Below are 25789 nucleotides of genomic sequence, written 5' to 3'. Positions count from 1 at the left end.
TAACTTCACCTTGTCCTCTTTCTTTGCATCTTTGTATCCATAAAATAAAAAAAGAGAGAGAGAGAAAAATATATAGGAGTGCAAAGAAAATGGGGGAGAGGGGTCATTCTCAACAGTGCTTTGAGCTCACTCCTGTCTCTATATTCAGGGATCATTCCTGAGGGCTCAGGGGACCATATGAGATGCTGCAGATTGAATCAGGGTTGGCCCAGTGCAAGGCTAATGCCCTGTCCTCTGTACTATAGCTCCAGCATCATTTTTTTCTTTTTTTCTTTTTTCTTTTTGGGTCACACCCAGCAGCGCTCAGGGGTTACTCCTAGCTCCATGCTCAGAAATCGCTCCTGGCAGGCTCGGGGGACCCTATGGGACGCCGGGATTCGAACCACTGTCCTTCTACATGCAAGGCAAATGCCTTACCTCCATGCTATATCTCTTGGGGGGGGACTATTTTAAGGAACAATGATTTACATTTCTTTTGGTGTTTTCACACTGGGCAACACTGCCCCCTTCCAAGAGATGCTGGAATAATCTGGGGTGGGATGCTGGTAGTAATCAGGTACTATTGGGGGTACTTTCTGTCTTAAAAGAATTAGCTTTCTGGGGCCCGGAGAGATAGCACAGCGGTGTTTGCCTTGCAAGCAGCCAATCCAGGACCAAAGGTGGTTGGTTCGAATCCTGGTGTCCCATATGGTCCCCCGTGCCTGCCAGGAGCTATTTCTGAGCAGACAGCCAAGAGGAACCCCTGAGCACTGCAGGGTGTGGCCCAAAAACCAAAAAAAAAAAAAAAAGAAAAAAAAAAGAAAAAGAAAAAAGAATTAGCTTTCTGAGGAGGGGATATAGCTGAGTGATTTTTTTTTCTGAAAAGGGAATCACGAGTTAAATAAGTCTTTGAATGTCTGGACTCTAGTCCAAAGACAGTATCTGACAAGCAAGTAAGTTGTTCAGAGGTTTTGGCTTTGTTTTGTGGCAGATCACCAGCTTTGCTTACTGAGGCCTAGGGCTTTGGCTCTGGCTCAGCATCTTCGTCAGCAGGGACATGCCACCCCCAAACCTTAAGGAGGTATTTCATGCCCTTTAGGGTGGCTGCAAGAGTCACCACAAAAACCTGAAACCAAATGGCAGGTGTCAGAAAGGGTGAGGGGGTAACTGGGACAGGCAGTTGTGAGTGATGGCATGTAAAATGATATAGCCAGCTGTAAGACAGCTTACCAGGCCTTCCAAGTCTTAAATTGTGGCTGACAGGGGCTAGGGAGAGGGTAAATGGTCACGGTACCTTTTCAGGAGTGGGGAGAAGGGGGAAGCTATTCCAAAACTTGGCAGTGGTGAAAGTAGTACAGGTCTGAGAATATACTGAACGTTATAGTATTTTACTCTATGGAGTGAATTGTGTGGTCTGAAAATTATACATAGAAGAAATATAACTATGTATAAACCACATATAAACATTTATATAAGAAATATCGGGCTGGAGTGATAGCATAGTGGTAGGGCATTTGCCTTGCATGCAACTGACCTGGGACAGACCTGGGTTCCATATGGACCTTGGGTTCCCATATGGTCCCCGAAGCCTTCCAGGAGCAATTTCTGAGCTAGACCCAGGAGTAACCCCTGAGTGCCACCAGATATGGCCCAACCCCCCCCAAAGAAATATAATTCTTAGTAAAACTGTTATAAAATTTTGGGGTTTGGGTGTCAAATACACATGGGTATGCATTATGATCTGAGTAATGCCCCCCAAAAAAAGGAGAAAAAGAAAATGTAGGTTCAATTTCTCATTCCCAAAGATAGTGGGATAGGAGGTGGGTCTTGAGGAAGTACTGAAGTTGGGAAGATGGGCTCCCATGGCAGATGAGGCTTAAATAAAAGCAGCTGGAGTGGGTTCCTGAGATCTGTGCTCAGGAGGGCAGCAGGGGCCCTGCAACACCCAGGTATGAGAAAGGCTTTTTGTCCCAATTCAGCTCCCACTCGCACATGCTTCCTGATGGCTGGGCCTCCCTGTCTCACTGTGAGGGTTGAGGGTGTGAGGCAGAGGCATGGGATGGGGATATCTAACGGACTATGGGCCCTGCTTCTGGTTGGTGAGTGGCCAGAATTTTCCAGCTCAGGGACGATTCCAAGTCCAGCAGACCCACCTTCGCTCCCTTTGGAGGGTGCTTGTACTTTCACTCCACACTTCACACTCGGGGTCTGGACACCAGCCCACCCCCACCCGCACTCTCCGCTGTGTTCACAGATGCGATTCTAAGTGCTTACTCTCATTCTGTGAGCTGTCCCTGTCTTAGACTCATCCATGCAGCCCAAGCTGTGTTCCAGGCTGTCCTCTGGCCGGGCCAGAGGGAGCCTTCCTTGGACAAACTCTCTTGGAGGTGAGATGTGAGCATGTGGAATAGAGGGGAGTAGGAAGAGAGGAAGGAGCCAGTCTGTGTCAGGAAGCACAAACCCAGGTATCGAGAAGGGGGCTCAGTGAACCAGTTGCCCCCTCAATCCCCGACCTACTTACCCACAATGGAGAGGATGACCACTACGAAGTCAAAGATGTTCCAACTGTTGGTAAAATAATAGTGACGCAGGGCAGCCATTTTGACGATGCACTCCCCTGTGAAGATGGCCACGAAGAGCAGGTTAATCTTGGTCAAGATGTTTATCTTCTCCGGACTCTGGTCATCCGTCTCTACCATCATGGTCACCATATTCAAGCAGATGAGGAACATAATGGTGACATCGAAGGCCTGCTTGGTCACAATGTCGAAGATGAAGCCCTGATACTTGTTCTGAAAGGACAGGTGGGGACAGGCTCGGTAGAGGCCCAAGGCCAGAGTGCAGCATGGCCTTCCTGGCCCAGCTCTTCTCTCCCTTTCGGCCGAGACCCACATCCACTCCCGGGAACTCATCGAGAGAGGATGGATAGTTTTTGCTGGAAGTAGACAGATCCAGCCTGGCTCTTCCCAGAGGCAGACACTGGGTCTACTCAGGTATCCCCAGAAGAGGAGCCAGGTCCAGCATGACTCTGCCTAGCAGTGAACTTGAGCCAGCCCCGCTCTCCCCAGCTCTCTTCTGGAGTACGAACCAGGCTTGACTCTTCCCTGAAGTGGAGCCAGAGTTTGCCCAGCTCTCTTTGGAAGCAGATAAGGAAGTTAGGTCTGTCTCTGCCTGGTACTGCTTTCAGGCCTCCAGATCTGCTGAGGGACCCTCCTCAGTTGGGCACATGAGTGGTTGGGCACATGACAGAACTGTGTGTCTCTCCAGAGTCCCCCAGCACCCAGCCAATGGTGCTGACTTTTTTCTTTCTGCTATCTGAACTTAAATTTCTGCCCTAGTAAAATGTATCCACTAATCATACGAATGCATTTCTCTGCTTTTTATGAATTGATTGTATTCATTCTAAATTTATATGTGTCTTTAATTGTAAACCAGGCCACATGATTATGGGGGAAGAGATAAGATTATAAATAAATGAAAACACACACCACACAACTAACATAGAACAGAGCATGGTGAATGGAAAGTGGATGAAATGAATAAATTGGGTAAGAGGGTGTGGAAGGGCCTGGTGCTCAGGGCAACTGGGATCCTTAAATCCTTCTCGCTCTCTCCTCAAATCTGAGGCCGAGTACAGCCACGCACTGGAGGGTACCCCTTCTTTCCTGGACAGGTTGGGCTGAAACGCCATGAAGGAGCCCTTAGAGCCGATCATGCTGAGTGAGAGCTTTCTGGGGCGACCTTTCTGGACTCCCCCATTCCTGCTGAAGCAGCAGTTGGGCTCACCAGGGGTCGTGGGATGGGCTTCTGGGGCTTCTTGGATCCCAGCTTCTTCATGGCGTTGTAGTACTTCTTCTGTTCCTCTGTCATGAAGATGTCCTGGCCCCCTAAGTGCAGAGAGACAGGATCTTCATTTGGGGGTTTCCAGAGCACCCACCATTAGGGCGTACCCAGCAATCTTGCCTCTTGATGGTGCCTAGGACAATGTCGTCCTGCTCCCCATCCTATCCCCCTGCCTTACACCTACTCTCTAGGAAATCTCCCATATCCTGACCCCCACTATCTCCAATCCTACCAGGAACCCTAACACAGTGAAGGGGAGACCAGACTCTGCTCCCTAGAAAACAGTCACCTCCTGAATCCCAACTTCTCTTAGGTACATCAGGGCAGTGTGGGCCTCCCATCAAAATTATGAGGGCCCTCTTAGAGAAGCCAGAGAGAGTACAAGGACTAGAGCACACACCAGAAATGCAGAGGCCTTCTGACTGCCATCCCTGGCATATTACTGTCCCCTGAGAACCGTCCTGGAGGGCCCTTGGGGCCCCCAACAATGTATCATCAGGTCCAAAGAGCGGTGGATCCCGGGCTCAGAGCACTGCTGAGCAGGACCCTCCATCATTCTCTAGAACAGATGCTCTTTTCTGAGATGTGGTTTGTCACAGACGTACCCTCTTCCAGCAGGAGGAACATGACCATCCCCGGTATGGAATGCAAAAGGGAGCTAGGAGCCAGGCCAGGCCTTGGTGCCCCCACCCCGCCCCTAGGTCTGGAACTTGGACTCTACATATCTTTTTCTTCTGCTGGTTGAAGTTGTCAATGATGACACCGATGAAAAGGTTCAGGGTGAAGAAGGAGCCGAAGATGATGAAGACGACAAAGTAGATGTACATGTAAAGGTTGTACTCCCATTGTGGTTGTTCTTCATACTAAAGAGAGAAAGAAAATGGACAGTGAGATGGCAGGAGCAGGACAGGGCATCGTCTAAGGGTCCCTGTGGCTTCCAGAGGAAGGGCCCTGACCATGTGGACTTGAGAGAACAGCTTGCTGAGCTCAGGGCAGCAAAAGGCCACGGCATGGCTCATGCCCCTGGGCCACAGGCAGGGCTTCCATGAGCTTCAGCGTGACCGAGGACATATCTAAGGACAAAGAAGCAGGATGTGATTCATGTCTCTTTAGGTTCTATACCCGTCCGCCCACTGTAAGAGCTGAGATGAATAGGACACGGCAGCCATGCTCAGATGAAAGATCTGAGACTCTGGGAACTCCTCAGGAGATGAGGCCACCTTGGACAGGACAGGCCTGGGAATTCCAGAGGTTCATGTCCCAGTGATACAAGAGATGCCATCTTTAGAAAGGGAGGTCAAGGACACTGATTTTTTGATGGCCATCACCCAGAGCCCTGGGAGAATGGATGAAAAGTTCCAAGCTGGCAGGACAACGTACCCCTCTGGAGTCCACAGCTGCATACATGATGTCCATCCAGCCTTTGAATGTGGCCTGTGAGGGAGAAACAATGGAGAGAGCCACTCACTCTGAGGCCTGCATCCATTGGCTCTTATGTGGAATGATAAGGCCAGGAAATAGCCTCCTGGGAAGAAAGCAACCCCCTACCCCAGCAGTATTGATATGGTCAGGCAGTGTCAAGAAAGGCTTCCTTGTCCAGTGCTGAGAATGTGGGAGAAGGCAGCTGAACAGGCCTCACCTGTCAGGAACATGCTATGGAGGGCTAAGTTTCTTCATCCCAGCTCAGAGGCCGCTATGGTCTGCAGGAAAGCTACCAATCAGACCAATGTCTCTCTCAGAAGGTCAAAGACATGGAAGGGGCACAGAAGAGAGTGGCCCTCTCAGTTCTGTAGTTCATGGGCCATTGGGCAGCTCAGAGAACCTTGTGTCCTCTGCTTCAGGAATACCCCGAGGAATCCCTTCTTCCCTCATAATAAAGGGGGAGCTTCCTTGGCTCGTGGCATGTCAATAAATGGTTAGCTAACAGTTTTCCAGAGGAAAACAAAGCCTGAGTGTTGTGTCTGCTGATCTCTTCTCGTCAACACTCCTGCCAATAGGGCATTTGCTTTGCACATGGCGATGGGGTTCTATCCCCGGCACCACACATGCTGCACCCATTCCCATCAGGAATAATCCCTAAGCTCAGTCAGGTTTAGCCCTAAATACATCTGCCCTAGCAGCCCCCAGTCTATAGGCATGATGGCTACTTACTAGCAGGCCTAGCCTCTCCCCAATAAAGGGGATATGGTCTTGGCAGACACTGCTGAGAAAAGACCAGTTGTGCCCTAGGTTAGCGCCTGGCAGGATAGCAACAATGAGCTTATTAAACATGAATAGATAATGAGATTTAACAATGCCAAGTAGATAAAAAACTGTGCCTTTACCCCTTGCAGTTAAACAAGAATTGCTGGAACACACCCTACTTACCCTAAGCTGCCTTTCCCAAGCTGTAATAAGAGTTTACAATAATATTTTTTGCTGCCTTTCCCGCGCTGATAGAATCTACAATAATATTTTTGACCGGTTACTTAGTAACATGTAGATTATGAGAATATTTGACTGTTTAAAAAGAATTACATCTGTTATCTTTTTACAATAGTTCCTTAGTTTTGCATTAAGAGACAATGGGCTTGTATTTTGTTGATTAATTATTTACTAGTAAAAATGATTTCCATGAGGAAAGAATACATATTTTTTGATTTCTCTTTAGGGTAAATGAAACTGATGATTGTAGAAAGAATTTATAGAATACATATAATGTCTAGATGGCTAGCTAATGATGAGTGTACTGATGCTAAATGTTTAACCCTGTGGCTAAAAATCATGTCATGCTTGACCTACTACAGATTTCTACTATTGATAACTTTTGCTTAAATATGGAAAGAGGACTGTGAGTAAATCGGGCTCAGATTCAGCAGCTCTCGAGTGTGTCTGGTCTCTGAGAACCCAATCACGGCTGACTCCTACCTCCCATCCTCCAAACCAAGAAACCCTTGAAGCCTCTCTTAGTGCTGCCTGACCTGGCTGGCCTGAGGCAACATCCAGTTGTGACTCCAAAACAAATTAAAAAATACCCCCAAACACTCCTGCTATGACAGAGTTCTGAGTGGACTGAACTCGTGTGTGTGTGTGTGTGTGTGTGTGTGTGTGTGTGTGTGTGTGTAGGCCTGTACATTTGCATCTCTGCAGACAAACACAGATGTCTCATAGTTTGGGGGCCTCTGCATGCGTTAGCAATGACAATGGAACATTTATTTGTTCAACTTGTACATTCTTTCATTATAAGCACCTGGGTTTGATGCTCAACTTTCAAAATCCAAATAGTTCAGACAGTGATGTCTAGCTCTTATGGGCTCATATCAGTCGGCCATGGTCGCACAGGCCTGGGGCAGTGGCTGAAGGAGAGAGGGAGCTGATGCCAGCAACCAATCTGTCTTGTGCTATGGCTATGAAGATTTAGAGAATGGCCGAGAAACATGTCTGGGTCAACCAAAAGTCCTTGCTCTCATGGGCGTCTCATATCTCACCCTGCCCCAAGTTTTCTCTCTCAATAGCATGGCAGACACTTTTGGAAGTTCTTGGAGGTGGGCAGGGCATGTGAGGAAACTGAGGCTGCCAGTAGGCCCATGCTTGCAAGGAAAGGCATGAAAATATTTCTAAAAGTGATGGAGTTCTCCTAAGGTCAGGAAATGCTACATCCAAATCTCCTCCCACTGATCCCTGTGGGACAGCAGTCCATGCCTGAGTCTTACTTCCTGATCTGTGCTGCCCTCCTCAGGGTGGGCCCAATGAGAGGGAGGTCTCATGGCCTGGCTGTCTCTCACTCCTCTATGTGGTATTGTGGGGGCGTCTATTGGGATTTAAGGGGTGTGGCTATGTGCTCGCTGGCTGGGGGCTTGGTCTGCTGCTGAGTGGACTTCCCACCATGCATCTGAGAAAATGTGGCAACTGCTCTCGAGCAAAAACTCAAAGTAGGGGTGGCTCTTCCCAGGGAGCCCGAAGGTCTGAGCCTATTGGTCATCCATCTGGGGTGGAGGGTGGCCCTGTTCCTGATGTGCCATGGGTGACATCCATGAGCAAGTTGCTGCATCCCAGACTCACCACCTGCAGGAGGGCCAGGTACCCAGCTCCCACGTTGTCGAAGTTGACTTTCACCTTAGTCCAGTACAGCTCGCCGGTCACATTGAAGGACTCACAGTCACTCTTGTTGTTCACGAAGGTGTGATTCAAGGGTAGCTCTCCCAAGGTCTGGTTGATGCATCTTCCAAACTTGCCCGCAAAGAGATTCACACCCATGATGCTGAAGATGAGCCAGAAGATCAGGCAGACGAGGAGGACATTCATGATGGATGGGATGGCACCTACGAGGGCATTGACCACAACCTCGGGGAGACAGAGAAGGAGATTAGTTCCTGGGGGTGTCCAGAGCAAATGCTCTTTGTCTGTATCTCCTTAATTCCCTTGTTCAAGTTCTTGGAGAAGGGGGACAGAGATGTTATCCTGGGTCATGGGGTAGTTCCAGACCCAAGGAAAGGGTAACCCATAGCTGGGAGCCCTGGTAGGGAGTCAGGGGTGGGTGGGGAGAGAACATTCCCTTCTTTTTGTGCACTCTGAAGTTGGATGCCCTCCAGTACACAGGCCTCTCTCTCTTCTTGGCTGGGCTCTGAGTCTTCAACCTTCAAATCAGGGTCTCTGCTAACTGGGTACTCAGTAGACAACATAGTCTAATCTCTGACTACCAGAGTGGATGAGAGTCTCCTGCATTGTGCCTAGGACACCAGATAGGGGATGTGGTGGGAGGTGGGCTCCAGAGAGAAAAAATCTGGGAGAAGGGGGTTGCTGCCCCCTCATCCTATACCTCAGAACCTTATGAGGTTTTCACAAGCACATAGGTATACTTTCGGGACCCTCCCTACGAGTGCCAACTGGGAATTCTAGAGCTCAAAGCTGCATTGATGCTCAGGTTCTTGGGCGTCCATAGGTTTTGTTAAGGTTTTGTTTTGTTTTGCCTTGGGCCATACATGCCTCTGAACTCAGAAATCACTTCTGATGGGCTCAGGGGACCATATGTGGTGGCAGAGCTATCTCCAGGGCTGCACCTGATTATTCTGGGCGTGGTATGGGGGGCCGCATGGTGTAGTGGGAGGGCTGATAGTACATGATCCCCCAATGAATCTGGGAACAGGGTGGCACCCTGGTGCTCCAGCTAATCCCAGAAGATAGCCAAAGCGTTGGGTTTGCCTCCCCTCACTCCTTATAGGTACTAACCCGAGGCTGGATGCTTGGCATGTGCACTCATTGCTGGGGCTAAGTAAGTTTTCTCCCTGATTTGGGGGAGAGAGTGAAGCTCAAAACCTTCAACCCAATAGTGGCTGTGGTGGGAAGAGCATGAAATAGTGCCTGCTAGGCCAGCAAGGGGCATATCAATATGTCTGCAGAAGTCCTGAGAGCCTCACACCCGTTTGATGAAAATAAACCTCAGGGGACTGAGCTGTAGTATAGTAGCTAGATAATTTACCTTGTACGTGGCTGGCTTGAGTTTGATTCCTGCCACCACATATGGTCCCCTGAGCCCATCAGAAGTGATTTCTGGGGGCCGGGTAGGTGGCGCTGGAGGTAAGGTGTCTGCCTTGCAAGCGCTAGCCAAGGAAGGACCGCGGTTCGATCCCCCGGCGTCCCATATGGTCCCCCCAAGCCAGGGGCGATTTCTGAGCGCTTAGCCAGGAGTAACCCCTGAGCGTCAAACGGGTGTGGCCCAAAAAAAACCAAAAAAAAAAAAAAAAAAAAAAAAAGAAGTGATTTCTGAGTTCAGAGGCATGTATGGCCCAAGGCAAAACAAAACAAAACCTTAACAAAACCTAAACTTCAACATAAACACATACACACACAGGCACACAGACAATGTGAATACACACAGAACCTTGTGGGATTCACAAGCATATAGGCCTGCTTTCTTTTTTTTTATTCTTATTTTTGGGGCACACCTGGACATGCTCAAGGATTCCTCCTGTCTCTCTGCTCCAGGATTCTTCCTGGAGGACTCTGGGGGACCATCTGGGCTGCCAGGAATTGAATCTGGGTTGGCTGTGTGCAAGACCTACATGCTGTAGTATCGCTCTAGCATGGAGGTCTGCTTTTTTGTTTTTAGTTTTTTTGGGGGGGGGCACAGCTGGCAGTGCTCAGGGGTTCCTCCTGGCTCTATGCTCAGAAATTGCTCCTGGCATGCTCAGGGCACCATATAAGATGTCAGGATTCGAACCATGCTCCTTCTGCATGCAAGGCAAACGCTCTACCTCCATGCTATCTCTCCGGCCCCAAAGGTCTGCTTTTTTGTAAGGTAAGGAGTGATGCTTCTTCTTTAATGACATTTATTTGTATTATTTTGTACCTTTATAATTAATATAAGTTAATGGTATTAACTTATATTAATTATAAAGGTACTGGGTACTTTGGGTGGGTTGTTATGTGGTGTCAGGGATTTAACCCAGGGTCTTGAACATGAAAGGTAGGAGAGCACAACCAATTTGAGTCACATCCACCCTTTTAAATTTCCTTGACAGGGGCAAATTCTCTGCATGATGTGGAAAGTTGTGAAGTAGGGCTCTACACATAGAAAACAGGGGTCTTGAGACAATAAACAGTAGTCTGGATTGGGGAGAGAGGACAGGGGTTCTCTTCTCTTGCCTGCTCTCCTCATAGTCCATCACAAATGGTGGAAAGGGGAGATGAAGTCTGGGGTCCCTCCGAGCAGACCCTCCTACTGCCTAGGACATGTAGGCAGCCCCTCCACTTACCCTCATGCCCTCAAATCTGGACAGGGCCCGCAGGGGCCGCAGAGCTCTCAGTGTCCTCAGGGACTTGATGGGACCCATTTCTGCGAAGCCCAGGGTATTGGCCACCAGGCTGATGAGTGAGACCTGTGGGGGACAAGAAGTGGTGGGTGGGGCCAAGACCCAGAGTAGCCAGGGACTGGCCATGCCACTGTCCAGCTTTCCTCATTCCTGCTGGCAGAAGGCATGAAGAGGGCAGGGACAGCTGTCCCTGATTGGCTCTGAGTCCTTTGTGGAGAGCCTGCTGCCCATACTTCACCCACAAACCCAAGGCTTGGAAAATGTGCTGCCCTGTTCCATAGGTGAGGACTGAGATGCATGCCACAGGCTAATAAGGAGGCACAGAAACCCTTGAAGCTGGGACTTCTGCTTTCCAAATGTATGGGCAATGTTGGGTCACACCCACAGTGCTTAGGGGCTATTCTTGGTTCTGTTCTGGCCAAGCTCAAGGGAATTTACTCAGGGTTAGGGATTCAAAGCTTTAGGCAGCTCCTCCTGCCACATGCAAGACTCATGCCCTTTTTGTATGCAAGACCCTCTCTATACATTTTTTTTGCTGCAAGGAGATTTTGGGCACCTCTTTCTTCTCCCCCAAAGGGGCCTTTTTGGGAGGAAGGGGAGCAACCTGGACTGAGCAAACACTTAAGTCTGGGACCTACGAGGCATTTCAGTCTTCCAGCTTCAAAGTGAAGAGAGGGAGATTCTACTGCTAGGACAAGCTCAGTGTTCTGTCCCCTGCACCCTGCCTTTGGGTTTGATCTCTCTGAAGCTCCATGGGCTGACCATCCTGCCTAACCTGGGATCACAGCTGTAATTTGGCTTGGCTCAGCGGTCTGAGGGTGCATCCGCGTAGCCTCCCCCCATCCATGGGCTGGAATTCTCAGGGTGAGGAGGTTTGGGAGAGACTTTGGGGGGTTGTGTGGCTGGCGGGAGAAGCTGCTAGGAGCTAAACTGTCTCTGGGTTAACCCCATGCCTCAGTCCTTTTGGCCAAGGCTCTCCATCCTTGGTGAGGCTGAGGGGCCTTTTTTGGGAGTCCCCTCCTGGAAGCAGAACCCCACTGTGCTACTCAGGTAGGAAAGGCCTGTGACACCCTCTTCCAAAGCGGCACACCAGAACCTTCAACTCTGCCAATGGAATCTCATCCTCACAGCTGCTCCCCCAAAATCTTGGTGCCACCCAGCTCTGGTGGACAGACTTGTACTGGCTTTGTTCTGTGTTGCAGAGGTCCTAGCACTTCTCAAGCCCGCCATTGTCCACGCTCCAGATGCTGGTGCCCCCTCTCAGACCCACGTCCCACAGCCTGGTCATCTCAGGGAGCTTCTCAAATCTATAATTCCATGTTCAGAAAAAAGCCAAAAGCCGGGGCCGGAGCGATAGCATGGAGGTAAGGTGTTTGCCTTTCATGCAGAAGGTCATCGGTTCAAATCCTGGCGTCCCATATGGTCCCCCGTGCCTGTCAGGAGCAATTTCTGAGCATGGAGCCAGGAGTAACCCCTGAGCACTGCCGGGTGTGACCCAAAAACCACAAAAAAAAAAAAAAAAAAAAAAAAAGCCAAAAGCCAAAATACTAAACAAACAAACAAAAACCCAAACAACAGTGCCCCAGTCCACATATCTATCCTTTCTAAGTGAATACTCAGGAAGTTCCTTCAGCTGCAGCTGATGTTATGACTGTGCCCCTAGATTGTCCCAGCCATGTGCCCTCATAGCTCTAATCAGTTTATGCTCCCTCCTCCAGAAAGCCCTCTTGGCTTCCCTCCTTCACCTAGCCCATGGTTCCTCTTCTGCCCTTGTACTCCAGCCCCACTGCCTCCCACTCTTCTCCCTCTCACTCTGGTCTCTTGGTTGCTCCTCTGTTGGGCTGGGACTGTCCTTTCAGGCCTGTGCCTGGTTGACCCCAAGTTTCTTAGATCTGCTCAAAACCTTGGCCAGACTCATTTTTGGGGTGTGTATATAGACCAGGGCTCTCTCTAGATGTGTCCTGCTGGCCCAGGCAACGTGGAGCTGCTTGGGTACAGAGGGGTTGGGGATTCCAGGGTCATTTCTGGTGGAGCTTGAGGGGTTGATATGAACAGGGGATGGAGTCCAGAGCCCTGTGCATGCAAATGGGCTACAGAACTTTGAGTTGTCTTCCTGGACTGGTGGGCCAGTGCCTGCTCCCCACAATGCTTCCCTCACCACTCCTTTCTTCTCATTTTCCATCTTTCCACAGTGTGGGCACCATATGAAACTGGATTGACTCTTTCATTTCTGGCCCACCTTGCCTTCTGCCTTGATCTCTTGCATGTAGGGGCGTTGCTTCTCTGACATCTGGACAACAGCACAGGTATGCTCAGTGTATTCCAGGGGGTGGAGAGAGTGTGTGTTGAGACTGAAAACTCTATTCCAGACCTCAAGGCTGGGAGTCCACCTGCCCACGAGGCAGGGCAGCCCCAACTCCAGTGCCCATTTCTTTTAGTCCCTCAGCTGTGAGCCTTGGTTTTCTTCCCTGAATAATTCTGGGCCAGTTCTGGACTGGGTGGGGACACACAAGGCGGCTTTCTCATGCCCCTCAGTCTTGAAGTGGCAGGTGTGTCTATGGGAAATAGGTAGAGGGGAAGGTCCCTAGAACCCAAGAAGTCTCCCTTTGGAAAAGAAGGGCTAGAAGAGAAGGCCCTCAGGGCTGAAAAGAACCCCAATTTCCCATGAGCTCTCTCTCTTTTTGTTTTTTGGTCACACCCAGCAGTGCTCAGGGGCTACTCCTGGCTCTACGCTCAGAAATTGCCATATGGGATGCCAGGATTTGAACCACCATCCTTCAGCATGCAAGGCAAATACCTTAACCTCAATGTTATCTCTCCAGCCCCACCATGAGCTCTCTCTTTCTGTGCAGAAGGTCCTCTGAGGGCTCCAGACTAAAAGGACCAAAGGCTCCACCTCCAACTGTAACCTCAGAGGACAGACATCATCTCACCTCTCAGGTGACAGGAAGGGGCTGGGTAGTGGATCCATGGTCTTGTTCTGTGTCTGTGCCACTCTGCCCAATTCCTAGGGGCAGCTTTCCCCCGCTCCCTCAGGCCCCCTGAAAGCAATTGGGTGTGTCACCTAAGCACTAGCAAGACTTATCTGTGACCATGTCAAGGTCAGTGCTTTATGGTGCCAGGCCCTCTGTAGGTCTTTCTCACACTCTCTTCTCCAGAATCAACCATCACCTTCACATGCTCCCACTATCCTTTGTGGCTTTAGCATACCTCAACTCTTGCTACCTAACTGAGGGCCCCCCATCCCTCTTGAGTCTGGCTTTCACCTTGCTCAATGCCTGGCAATATCCTGAGTCTGGGTAGCCCTGGGACAGAAGTTTCCCATGCCAGCTGCCAGCTGGGTGCTCAGGGGACATACTGATTTCCTGCCCAGCCTCCTGGACACTCCCCAGGCAGGAACCACAGGCCAGTGACTGTGGCTTCCTTCCTTCTCGATGGTTATATCACCCTGTTTTCCCTGGGGAGCAGGCAAGTGCTCCCTCCAGGCCTAGCACCCCTGCCCTGGTCTGTCCCTGGGGCCAGTAGCTGGTTCTGTCCCATATTGGATCCTACAGAGCTGTTGCCTGCCTGGCTGATGGGGCTGGCAACTTTGGGTGTAGAGTGCAGGCATGTCTGTGGCCCCTTCTGGCCACTTGGGGTGAAAGGACATCCATTTTGGCCCTGGCTCATATCCCTGATCATGCTGCTCTTCACGACCTCTTTGGTGAAGGGATCTGGTCACCCCTAGAAATGGGTGCCTGGCTGAGGACTGAGTCTTGCTGCCCTCCTACTGTTCCCCCTAGTTTCCCCTCGACCCTGCCTCCGCCCCCGCATTGCGCCCACACTCACATCCACGATGAGGAAGTCCAGCCAGCACCAGGCGTTGGTGAAGTACTTCTTGAAGCCATAGGCCACCCACTTGAGAAGCATTTCCAGCACGAAGATGTAAGTGAACATCTTGTCGGCGTATTCCAGCAGGACCTTGATCGTCTTCCGCTCGTCTAAGTAGATGTCCTCGAAGGCCTGCAGAGAGGGGCACAAGGGTGGCCAGGCTGTCTTGTTCTCAGACGGTGGCAATTCCACGCCAAGGGTCATTTCACGGCCTAGGGTGTTGGGGAGAGGATCCTAGCCTCCAGAGCTAGCCCTACTGGCATGGTCTTCAAGGAGCAAGTTACCCCTGAGGGATGGGGCTGAGAATACTCTGACAAGAAATGTGCCCAGTGAGTCAGAATGGCTCCTGGGAAAGCATCTTCCTTCTAGGGCGCGAGTCCGGATCTGTTCTGATCCTTTCTAGGACCTTCCTATTTCAACAAGAGGGAGTAGTGCAGGCTTACCTACCAGCTTCCCTGTTCTTGCAAGCAACACTATTTATTTAGCATTTTTGGGGGGTCACCCCCAGAAGTGCTCAGGGGTTGCTCCTGGCTCTGTGCTCAGAAATCACTCCTGAACAGGAGACCGTATGGGATACTGGAGATAGAAAACCGATTGATTGCATGCAACACAGATTGATCTATTTTGCAATCCTTTTTAAATTACTCTCCTTGCATGTGGTAGACCTGGATTTGAACCCTGCATCTCCTATGGTCCCAGGAGCCCCACCAGGAGTGATGCCTGAGCACAAAGCCAGGAGTAACCCCTGAGCACTGCTGCGTTTGGCCCCAAAACAAACAAAACAAATTGCATGTGCTCTACCACTGAGCTTCGATTTTCTTTATGTAATTAATTTCTGACTGCTCAGAAAAAAACAATATGGGTTTTCTGTTATCATCATAAAGGAAATTTCACTTTATTCCAATGACGAAAGAACCAGTTCATTAAAATGGAGGTAGAAAGGAAGAAAATGAGAAAGAGAAGTAATGGGAGGACAAGAGTTGGGTCCTCAATTATATTGGTGATGTTGCCAAGTGTTGTAGCTCAAATCCAGAGCACAGACTTAACAATCCTGAAAACCAAGACTTAAGATGCAATCACCAAACTTCGTAATGCACCCACTCAGGTGGTAGGCGGGGTGGTTGGAACTGGGATGGGATGGGATGGGGTGGGAATGATGGAGTTGGTGCTGAAGTAGTATATGCCTAAAATTCAACTATCAATAACTTTGTAAACCATGGTTTGCAAACAAACAAACAAATAAAAAATAAATAAAAATGAAAACATTTAAATACATTCTTTATTTCAATAAAAATTAAAATTAAAAATTAGTTAAAACAAAAACAATACATACAATGATTTTAAAGAAATTAAAATAAAAACAAAATAAAAATAAATTTAAATAAATATTTTAAATAAAAAATTTTATTTTGGGCCCGGAGAGATAGCACAGTGGCGTTTGCCTTGCAAGTAGCCGATTCAGGACCAAAGGTGGTTGGTTCGAATCCCGGTGTCCCATATGGTTCCCCGTGCCTGCCAGGAGCTATTTCTGAGCAGACAGCCAGGAGTCACCCCTGAGCACCACCGGGTGTGGCCCAAAAACCAAAAAAAAAAAAAAATTATTTTGGGGACCGGAGAGATAGCACAGCGGTAGGGCATTTGCCTTGCATATGGCCAAGCCAGGAGGGACTCGGTTTTATTCCCGGCACCCCATATGGTCTCCTGGACTGCCAGGGGCGACTTCTGAGTGCAGAGCCAGGAGTGACCCCTGAGCACAGCTGGGTGTGCCCCCAAAGAAAATTAATCAATCAAATAAATAAATAAATAAAAGCTAATTTTTTATTTTATTATTTTTAAATAATAATTTTTAATTTAAGTACCATGCTTACAAAAATATTTATAGTCCAGTTTCAGTCATTGAATTGTACACTGCCCTTCACCAGTGTAAAAAAAGATAAAATTTTACTTAGGATTTTGATGCTCGGTTATACCACTGGTAACACATCTTTGGTTTTTGTTTTTTGTTTTTCTTTTTGGGTCACACCTGGTGGCGCTCAGGGGTCACTCCTGGCTCTAAGCTCAGAAATCACTCCTGGCAGGGACCATATGGGATGCCGGAATTAGAACCACAGCCCTTCTGCATGCAAGGCAAACGCCTTACCTCCATGCTATCTCTCCGGCCCTGTAACACATCTTTGAATAATAGTTTCATTGGTGCAAGTCAGGAAGCACAGGCCTAGATCAAATCCAATCCTGGAAACCTCACCAAACTGAGTGAAGTTCTGAAACTTCTGGGTAGAAGCTCAGAGCCTTCTTCGTCTCCTTCCTGCCTCTGCCCTAGTCCTTGAGCCGACACGAGAGCTGCAGCCGCCTGCCCTCCTTCATCTCCTGCTTTCACATACGAATATTTTTGTAACCATGGTGCTTAAAAAAATCATTATTTAAAAAAATTGTAATAAAATAAAAATTCTATTTTAAGTATTTTTTATTTAAATTTATTTATTTTATTTTATTTTTATTTAAATTCTTCTCTTGTTCCTGCCCCTTCCCTGCAGGTGATCTGAGGCTCCCAGGCTAGCAACTGAGCGCGTCACTGAGGGCTCAGGGGGCCCCCTCCATCTGCCGCTCTGGGCCTCCCGCAAGGCCCGGGTAGGTGGTGCTCTGTGCCTGGGCGACTGATGAAGCAGGTCGTGGGATCATATAGAGAAAGAATGAATATGCATATTCATTTTTATATATATATTTATATTTATTTATTTCTATATTTTAAACTCTATTTCAGGCTATACTAAAATCCTTCCTTCCTCCTTCCTTCCTCCTTCCTTCCTTCCTTCCTTCCTTCCTTCCTTCCTTCCTTCCTTCCTTCCTTCCTTCCTTCCTTCCTTCCTTCCTTCCTTCCTTCCTTCCTTCTTCCTTCCTTCCTCACTTCCTTTTTTCCTCACTTCCTTCCTTTTTTCCTTCCTTCATCTCTTCCTCCTTCCCTCCCTCCTTCCCTTCCCCCCTTTCTTCCTTCACACCCAGCAGTGCTCAGGGGTAACTCCTGGCTCTGTGCTCAGAAATTGCTCCTGGCAGGCTTAGGAACCACATGGGATGCTGGGAACCCAACCTGGGTTCATCCCAGGTTGGCTGCATCCAAGGCAAATATCCTACCTTTGTGCTATTGCTCCAGACCTTAAAATACTGCTTTCTAATTTTGTTTATTTGCTTTTGGGCTGCACCCAGAGGTGTTTAGGGTTTTCTCCTAGCTTTGTGCTCAGGGATCACTCCTGGCAGGCTTAAGGAAACATTTGTTTCCAGAGACTGAACCCAGCTCTACATGCAAGGCAGACACTCTAACTGCTGTACTATCACTCTGGTGCCGACTTTCTAATGTCAAATACTGTATTTTTTTTCTTACATTCTCCAGCTGTTAAACTTCAAAACTGTTATCATATAATAGTCAGCATCTAAAAAGTAGTTGCACCGGAGTGGTGGCGCAAGTGGTAAGGCTTGCCTATACTAGCCTAGGATGGACTGCGGTTCCACCCCCCAGCATCCCATATGGTCCCCCAAGTCAGGAGAGATTTCTGAGCTCATAGCCAGGAGTAACCCCTGAGCATCACTGGGTGTGGCCCTAACCCCCCAAAAAGTAGTTGAATCAGCCTGTTCTTGACTTTAATAAAAAATATTTCAAGTACATAACTATAATGGTGATGGTAGAAGTTAATTGGGTATAAACTTTTCATTAAGCCAAGGAAATTATGATGATTTCTGGCCTTATCAGAGTATTGAAAATAAGCATATAGCAAGTGACTATGTTGTCAACTTTATTCTATTTATATAGAGTTCTTAATATGATATCATTCTGGCATTTCTACATTTACCTAGCTATGACATTTCATTTTCTGAATGAAATTTAGCTAGCAATGACATTTCATTTGCTGAATCCTTCTCACATGGATTTTAAGATTATTTTAATTATCATTCATAAGAATGCAGTATATAAACTGGCCTATGGAAAAAAACTTGGCCTATGATTTCTTTTTAGCACGAAAGGTTTTTTAAAGAATAATAGGTTTTTATAATTTATTTTCTCATTCATCCTTTGTTTTTAATTTACTTCAATGAAATCATATTTTTCCTTCTACCTTATCTCCTTCTCCCCAATACCATCTCAGGTAGTCTTTTTTCTATTATTTATGTCCACTGAGCATTTCGTTTTGTTTGTTCTATCATTATATCCTCATATAAGCATTCTACCCTTACAATATACACAGAGGTGGATCATTCAATATATTTGTTATTCTTTTTTTTTTTGCTTTTGTATTGTTTTTAGGTGACACTGAGCTGGACTAAGGGCTTAGCCCTGGGTCTGTGCTCAGGGATCACTCCTGGTGTGGAAGGGGAATCGTATGTAGTGCGAGATATTGAAGCTGGGCAGAATGCGTACTATCATTCTGGCTCCTTGATTTTCCTTCTGACTAATTTCATTGTACATCATTTCCTCGAGTTTCATTTTTTAATGAATTATGGAGGGTTTTGGGCCACACCCAAAGGTGTTCAGGAGCTCATCCTAGCTCTGTGCTAGCTCACAGATAACTTCTGGCAGTGCTCAGGGGATCATATGTGAAGCTGTACTATCACTCTGGTGCCAATAGTACAGTAAAGTGTACTGGGCTGGGCTCTACGCAGGACAAATGCCTTATTCTCCAGTCCCATTCTTGACTAACTAGTTCTCAAATTCCTTGGAATCATCTGTTATTTTACTTATAATTTGAGCTCAATAATAATTTGTTTATAGTCCTTTTATTTAATAACAATAATTTAGGTTATAATTTTCCTCTTCATACAGCTTTGACTACATCTCATATAACATATTTTCAATATTGTTACTTTTTGTATTTTCCTCTGTTATAATTTCTCTCCTTCCACTTTTCTCCTTATTTTTCAAACAAATGGACAGAATTGTTTATATAATAATTACTCCAATATATATAACACAATATCATCTCTGGTCCACTAATGATATCTTAATTCATTCTGTTCTTACTTATTAATATGCTGGGCTCATGATCCCATCACCAAACTGTTCTCTGCTTGATCCAAGCTGTATTAAAGATACTTTTATATTTTCTAAGTGTTTGCTTTCAATCTTCGTACTTTTTTGTTGTTGCTATTTATTTTTTCATTTCTTATTTTGTTCTTGGATCACACCTGCTGGTGTTCAGGGGTTACTCCTGGTTCTGCTCAGAAATCAATCCTGGGGCTGGGAAGGTGGCACTAGAGGTAAGGTGTCTACCTTGCAAGCGCTAGCGTAGGACGGACCGCGGTTCGATCCCCCGGCGTCCCATATGGTCCCACCCCCCCCCAAGCCAGGGGCAATTTCTGAGCGCATAGCCAGGAGTAACCCCTGAACATCAAACGGGTGTGGCCCAAAAACCAAAAAAAAAAAAAAAAAAAAAAAGAAAAAAAGAAAAAGAAATCAATCCTGTCAGGCTCCGGGGACCATATGGGATGCCAGGGATTGAACCCAGGTCAGTTCCAGGTTGTCGCATGCAAGACAAATGTCCTACCACTCTGCTATCACTCTGGCTCATTGCTGTTGTTACTTTTAGAGGTTTCCTGATTTATAAAATAGCTTAGTAGGCATATTCATCCCATAGCATTATTGTGAGGTATTGAAGCTAAAGGTATCCTCAATAGGTCAATACTATTGGCCAAGCAAATGGAAGCAAAGGTAAACAAAGGGATAAACAAATTTCTGATCAATATAAATGCATTTCTAATTAAGAAGCTTCTGAGAGGCCAGAGAGATAGCATGGATAGGGCATTTGCCTCACATGCAGAAGGAGGTGGTTTGAATCCCGGCATCCCATATGGTTCCCCAAGCCTGCCAGGAGCGATTTCCGAGGATAGAGCCAGGAGGAACCCCTGAGCACTGCCGGGTGTGATCCAAACATCAAAAAAAAAAAAAGAAAAGAAGCTTCTGAACCACAAAGAAAACAATGACCAAATTAAAAGACACCCCACAGACTTATATATCCACTACTCATATGACAAAGGATTGATAACCAAGCTTATAAGGCACTAGTAGAACTTTAGAAGAAATAAAATCAATAAATGTGGGAAAGAGGAGCAGAAACTTCCTCAAAGAAGACATACAGCTAGCCAAAGTCAAATGGGAAAAAAAAAGCTCTGTATCACTTATTATCAGGGAAATGCAAATCAAAACAACAACAAGATGCCACCTCACACAAGTGAGATTGGCACACCTCACAAAGAATAAAAACAACTCATCACAAAGAATAAAACAACACATGTTGGCATGATGTGGGGAAAAAAGAACTCTCATTCATTGCTGGAGGAATGTTCATCCATCCATATTTTGGAGAGCAGTATTACACCTCAAATGACTAGGGATTGAACTTCCATATGACACATAATTCCACTTCCTGGCATCTACCCCAAGGACCTAAAAATTATATTTAGGAAAGACATTTGCACTTGTATGCTCATTGCGGCACTATTCATCAGAGCCAGAACTGGAAACAACCCAAGTGTCCAAGAACAGAAGACTTAATAAATTATGGCACAAATACACAATGCAATACTACTCAACTATAAGAAAAGATGAAAACTGGGGCCGGAGAGATAGCACAGTGGTAGGGCATTTGCCTTGCATTCGGCTGACTCGGGAGGGACTTGGTTCGATTCCTGGCATCCCACATGGTCTCTCAGCTTGCCAGGGGCGATTTCTGAGAGCAGAGACAGGAGTAACCCCTGAGCACCACCGGGTGTGGCCCAAAAACCAATCAATCAATCAATCGATAAAGTTTAAAAATAAAAGAAAATGAATGCATGTACTCTGCTGCTATATCATAGATCTGGAATACATCCTGAGTGTAATCAGGAGAAGAGAGACAACACAGAATAGTCTCTCATTTATGGGGTATGAAGAAGCAGAGTAGGGAATAACAAATACACAAAGGCAACAGAAACTGAGAACTGGTCTTCAGGAGGAAGCTGATCATGGCAGGGGATAATGGGAGAACACTGGGATAGGGGTAGAGGGAAGTGATCATGCTGGTGGAGGGTGTGATTCTAAAATGTTTTACGCACAAAACCCTACCAATAATAGTTTTATGAACTACACAGTGCCTAAAATAAAAAAATAACTGTGATGCTTCATTGTTGCTACTTTTTCCCTAATGATTTATTTTTAAAATTTTTTGATTTTTGGGTCACACCCGGTGACACTCAGGGGTTCCTCCTGGCTCTGAGCTCAGAAATTGCTCCTGGCAGGCTCGGGGGACCATATGGGATGCCTGGATTCGAACCACCATCCAACCTGTATCGGCTGCATGCAAGGCAAATGCCCTACTGCTGTGCTATCTCTCTAGCCCCATGATTTTAGTTTTAAATAAGAACCATAGAATCTTCAGAAATCCATGTTATATTTTTATTATATGTTATATGTATTTTTTAGCTCTGTTTCAAGATTTTTACATTGAATTCTACCTTGTTTAAGATGAACAAACAAACAAAACCTCTGATTCCTTTATCATTGTGTGCATTTGCCTGGTGTGTAATAACTCGCTTTTAATATTTCTGAATCGCAGTGCTCCAGATTTTCCATTGGCAAACATATATCTTTGTTTTGTTTTAAAATAAAAACCCATTCAGAGTCCTTTTCTTTTAAAAAGTAAATTTTTTTCCAATTACATTTATTGTTAACCACAGATTTGAGGTTGCTTCAAACCATATTATTTTCTGTTTCCTGATTTAATTCTTTCTTGGTTCATCTTTTCTCTCTGTTGCTATGAGATCTGTATTTCATGTGAAAAAAATTTTTTTACCTTCAGCAATTTGGAAGGGAGACATAGTTTGCTTTCTGTTTAATAAGCTTTAACTTTAAATAACACACTTAGACTTCTTTTTCTCAATATATCATTGGTGTGGTTAAAAAATTTTTTTTTTAAACAGTGCTTGGCTGCCTACTGTGATCAGATTCACCATTCGCTTGCCAAAATTCCTCCTCACTTATGCCAGCCTGAGCTATTCCTTCGTAGCCCAGACGAAATGGCTCTGGCTGCCCTTGTTTGTGGCTGTTTAAAAACAAAACTCGTTAACATATTGTCAAATCATCCTTCTCTGAAGCCTACAGAGAGTTGGTTCTAGCTGCCAATGGCAAAACAGCGGGCGGTCTGCAAGTGATGGCTCTAGGCCCACTCCAGAGCAGGGAAGGCAGGGAGAGTGGGGAGGGAGGCATCGAGGTTTGGGAGTGACACCTGTCAGTCAAGGCCTGTCTTCTCAAGAGGCAGCACAGAGTAAGGGGAGATTCTCCTCAAAGTCCCATCTCTCTGGATCCAAGCTCCCATTCCCTGTGAGCTGCTTATCCATGGCTTTCCTCTTCCCAATAATACTAGGTGCGAACTTCCCTTAGATCAATAAAGTCTATTTTCTTCCATCTTCCCCTCTTCCTGTTTATCAGACCCTTCTGGAACCCTCTGTAGGGCAATTGCATTTCTTCCTGGAAGGGTCTCTGAAAGATCAGAGTAAAGCTCTTGGGGGCCAGATGGGCATCCTGAGAAAGCCTTGTTGTGCCTGCTGGCCCCCCAAAACCTCTCTGTCTTCTGAGAGAACTTCATTGAGTTCCTCCATGGAGTCTTTGAGATTGCTCTACTTCACCCTGCTCATTTTTCTCTAAATCTGCTCCCCAACTCTCTCAAACTTCCTACATCTGGTTTCTTCAGTTCGACTGAGACGGTGCTTCATCTTCCTGGGGCTCCCTTGTGGGTCACAAGGAATTCACCATCAGCTTAAATCAAATGAAGTTTTAATCAAACGGAGTCACTTGTTCTAAGTGGAAAGTTAAGACAGAACCGTGGAATCCAAGAGTCAGGAGCAAACGCTACATCTCTACATTCGAGGGGCAAGTGAACCTTAGGCCTCTCACGTCATGTGTCCACAAAACGTTGTAATGGGATTAAAAGGTGATAATCTGTGAACTTCAGTTTGACCTCTCACCTTAGCAGACCTGGACTCAGTGGAGCTACAGCTGCAATATCGGGTCCTTCCTGCATTTACCTCTGTCCATGCTATGCCATTGGGTGCTGAGTGTCTGTGAGCTAAGCCTGGCCCTGGGAGTCTGGAGGACTGCATGCTCAGCAGAGGCACTGTCCTAGTTCTTGAGCTGGCTCTCCCCCTGGAGATCTCCTTTCCGGCCCTCCCCTCCCTCCCCTCCCCTCTCTGCCCAACTCTGCATCCCCAGGAGGGTACCAGTGCGCCACTGCTGAGCAGGATCATGAAGATGATAAATGTCTCAAACCAGCTGTGCTCCACGATGCGGTAACAGGTCTTGCGCATACGCCACCAGACTTTCCCCGGGGACTGAGTGATGTCCACGGCACAGCAGGGACAGCGCCGGACACAGCCTGAGGAGGAGGACAAGGGGTCAGGACTACTCTGGGGAGGATGGATGCTGGTGGGTCAGGCCTAGTCGGGGTGGATGGATAATGAGCATCCAGATGTCTGGAGGGTTCAAGCAATGGCGGAACAAAGGTTGCAACAATGGATGAATTCATCATGGTGGTGGGTGAGGCTATGGCCGGGGGGGGGGGGGGGGAAGAGGGAGAACTGTGGGTGCAACCGTGAAGGTTCAAGGTTCATAATCAGCAAGTTCTCCAGAGAGCAGCCATATGAACTAGATGTTCGGTGAACAGATGAAAATCTACAGGTCTGGTCAGGGCTCAGGCTGGGGCTGGGATGACCCTGGCTTGTTTTTGACTCCTCTGGGAAGCCTTAACAAGAGTTCAAGAACTCCCTGTAGAGCCTTGTTTGAAGTTTCTTGGGAAGGGAACACCATCCTGACAGTGCCAAGCTAACACTAGCATGCGGAGGGCAGACTCCTGTCAATCTCTTGCTACCCTGCCAATAGACCACCAATTCCTGAAAGCCACAGGTGCTGATCACCAAGGCCATGGCAGGGCTCTTGTATCTGGAGTGTTCCTGAGTCCCCGCTAAGCATGAGCTTCTTTGTTGAGGCTTGTGACCAGGGACAGTGACACCTGGCCCCTGCTCTGAGGAGCCCTCCCTATGGAATGCCACCCAAAGTAATGGTAGGGAGACAGCCATGCCACATATCACAGGCAGATGGCAGAGCTCTGGGGCATGAGGCATGAGGGCAGGCCTCCAGTTGGGAATAGGAGTCAAGCCATAGGGAGCTGGAGTCAAACTATCAGAGTACAGTGTGTAGTTTGCCTTGTACAGCCAACCTGGATTTGATTCCCGGCATCCCATACGGTCCCCTAAGCACTGCCAGGAGAAATTCCTTAGTGCAGTCAGAAGACCCTGAGCATCACTGGGTGTGTCCTCTATCCCTCAAAAAAAAAAAAAAAACCAAAACAAAACAACAGAAAATAAAACCAGGTGGAAAGTAAACTCCAGAGCCTGGGACCCGTGTGGTACCTTCAGTAAAACAGTCCTCAGGGTCTTTCACATCCTCGCCCAGGTCGGGGATCTGCTCCAGCAGGTCAGCGGTGTTGGTCATGTCTGCTGTGCTTCCCTCCGAGAAACTGTCCTCGTGGGTCTGTAGGAGAATGGGTGGGGAGGGGGGCCGTGAGTGTGGGCCACGAGGTTCTCTCCAGCCTCCACCCAAAATCCAAGGGAGCCTCCGGGGAGAAGCCTGATCCTCTGCCATTGCACACTGGGTGGTGAGGATGGGTGGGGTGTGGGAGCTGGGGATCTGGGGTTGCTGCCCCTAGAGGCTCCCAGGACCTAGCTAAGCCCCTTGGTCTGTGACTCTGATTTGCTTGAGTTTTGGGGGTGGGGGTGTCATTGCTGCGGGAAGAGAGAAATGCCTCCATTGGGAACAAAGCAGACTTGCCACAAGGACGACACCAGTTCAGGGACATGCAGACAGATGGACTACACAGAAGCGCAGGGCAAACGTGCGAGAGTTAGCCACCCCATTTTCTCCCCCAGTTCTGATGGATGCCTGGTACCCAAGAGAATGCTGGCACTCCCCTGCCTGTACTGTGCAGGGCTGGAACCCACCTGATGTGGTCATGTGGTCACAGAGAGCAGGTACAGGTGTATGAGCCCATGTGGGTGCCCCTAGGAGACCCCAGCTTCCCCCTCCACCCCAGGTGCTGTGCACAGGGTTGTGGCTCTATACGACCTTCCTCAGAAAGCCAGGAAGTGCTATCTCTAGGATGACCTCTTGGGGCCCACTCAGGCAGCTAGGGGTGGTGGTCCTGGCTGTCACCAAGTGTGCCAGACAATGCTCCCGAACTGAGTAGCTGAATCAGGGTGAGGCCAGAACCTGGCTTCCAGGCCTTTCTGAGTGG

The 25789-nt window shown here is 47.6% G+C and overlaps 1 protein-coding gene across 9 annotated transcripts in view; it reads right to left on the bottom strand.

Moving 5' to 3' along the window:
* The window catches only part of SCN5A (sodium voltage-gated channel alpha subunit 5), an 83345-nt gene that overhangs the window by 4418 nt on the left and 53138 nt on the right, over nt 1-25789 (bottom strand). For 5 of the 9 annotated variants that reach the window (XM_049766365.1, XM_049766366.1, XM_049766374.1 and 2 more), the window contains 9 exons: nt 24909-25029; nt 23721-23875; nt 14442-14615; nt 10557-10679; nt 7864-8145; nt 5203-5256; nt 4548-4685; nt 3766-3870; nt 2501-2771 (listed from right to left, as the gene is read on the bottom strand). In XM_049766365.1, the coding sequence (XP_049622322.1) occupies nt 2501-2771; nt 3766-3870; nt 4548-4685; nt 5203-5256; nt 7864-8145; nt 10557-10679; nt 14442-14615; nt 23721-23875; nt 24909-25029 (1423 nt within the window). Of the gene's footprint in view, nt 1-2500; nt 2772-3765; nt 3871-4543; nt 4686-5202; nt 5257-7863; nt 8146-10556; nt 10680-14441; nt 14616-23720; nt 23876-24908; nt 25030-25789 lie in introns of all 9 variants that reach the window. The other 4 variants (XM_049766370.1, XM_049766371.1, XM_049766372.1 and 1 more) reach the window with 3 other exon arrangements.

This window comes from Suncus etruscus, chromosome 20 (genome assembly GCF_024139225.1).
Source record: "Suncus etruscus isolate mSunEtr1 chromosome 20, mSunEtr1.pri.cur, whole genome shotgun sequence".
NCBI lineage: Eukaryota > Metazoa > Chordata > Mammalia > Eulipotyphla > Soricidae > Suncus > Suncus etruscus.
This window is presented reverse-complemented; position numbering and strand designations above follow the sequence as displayed.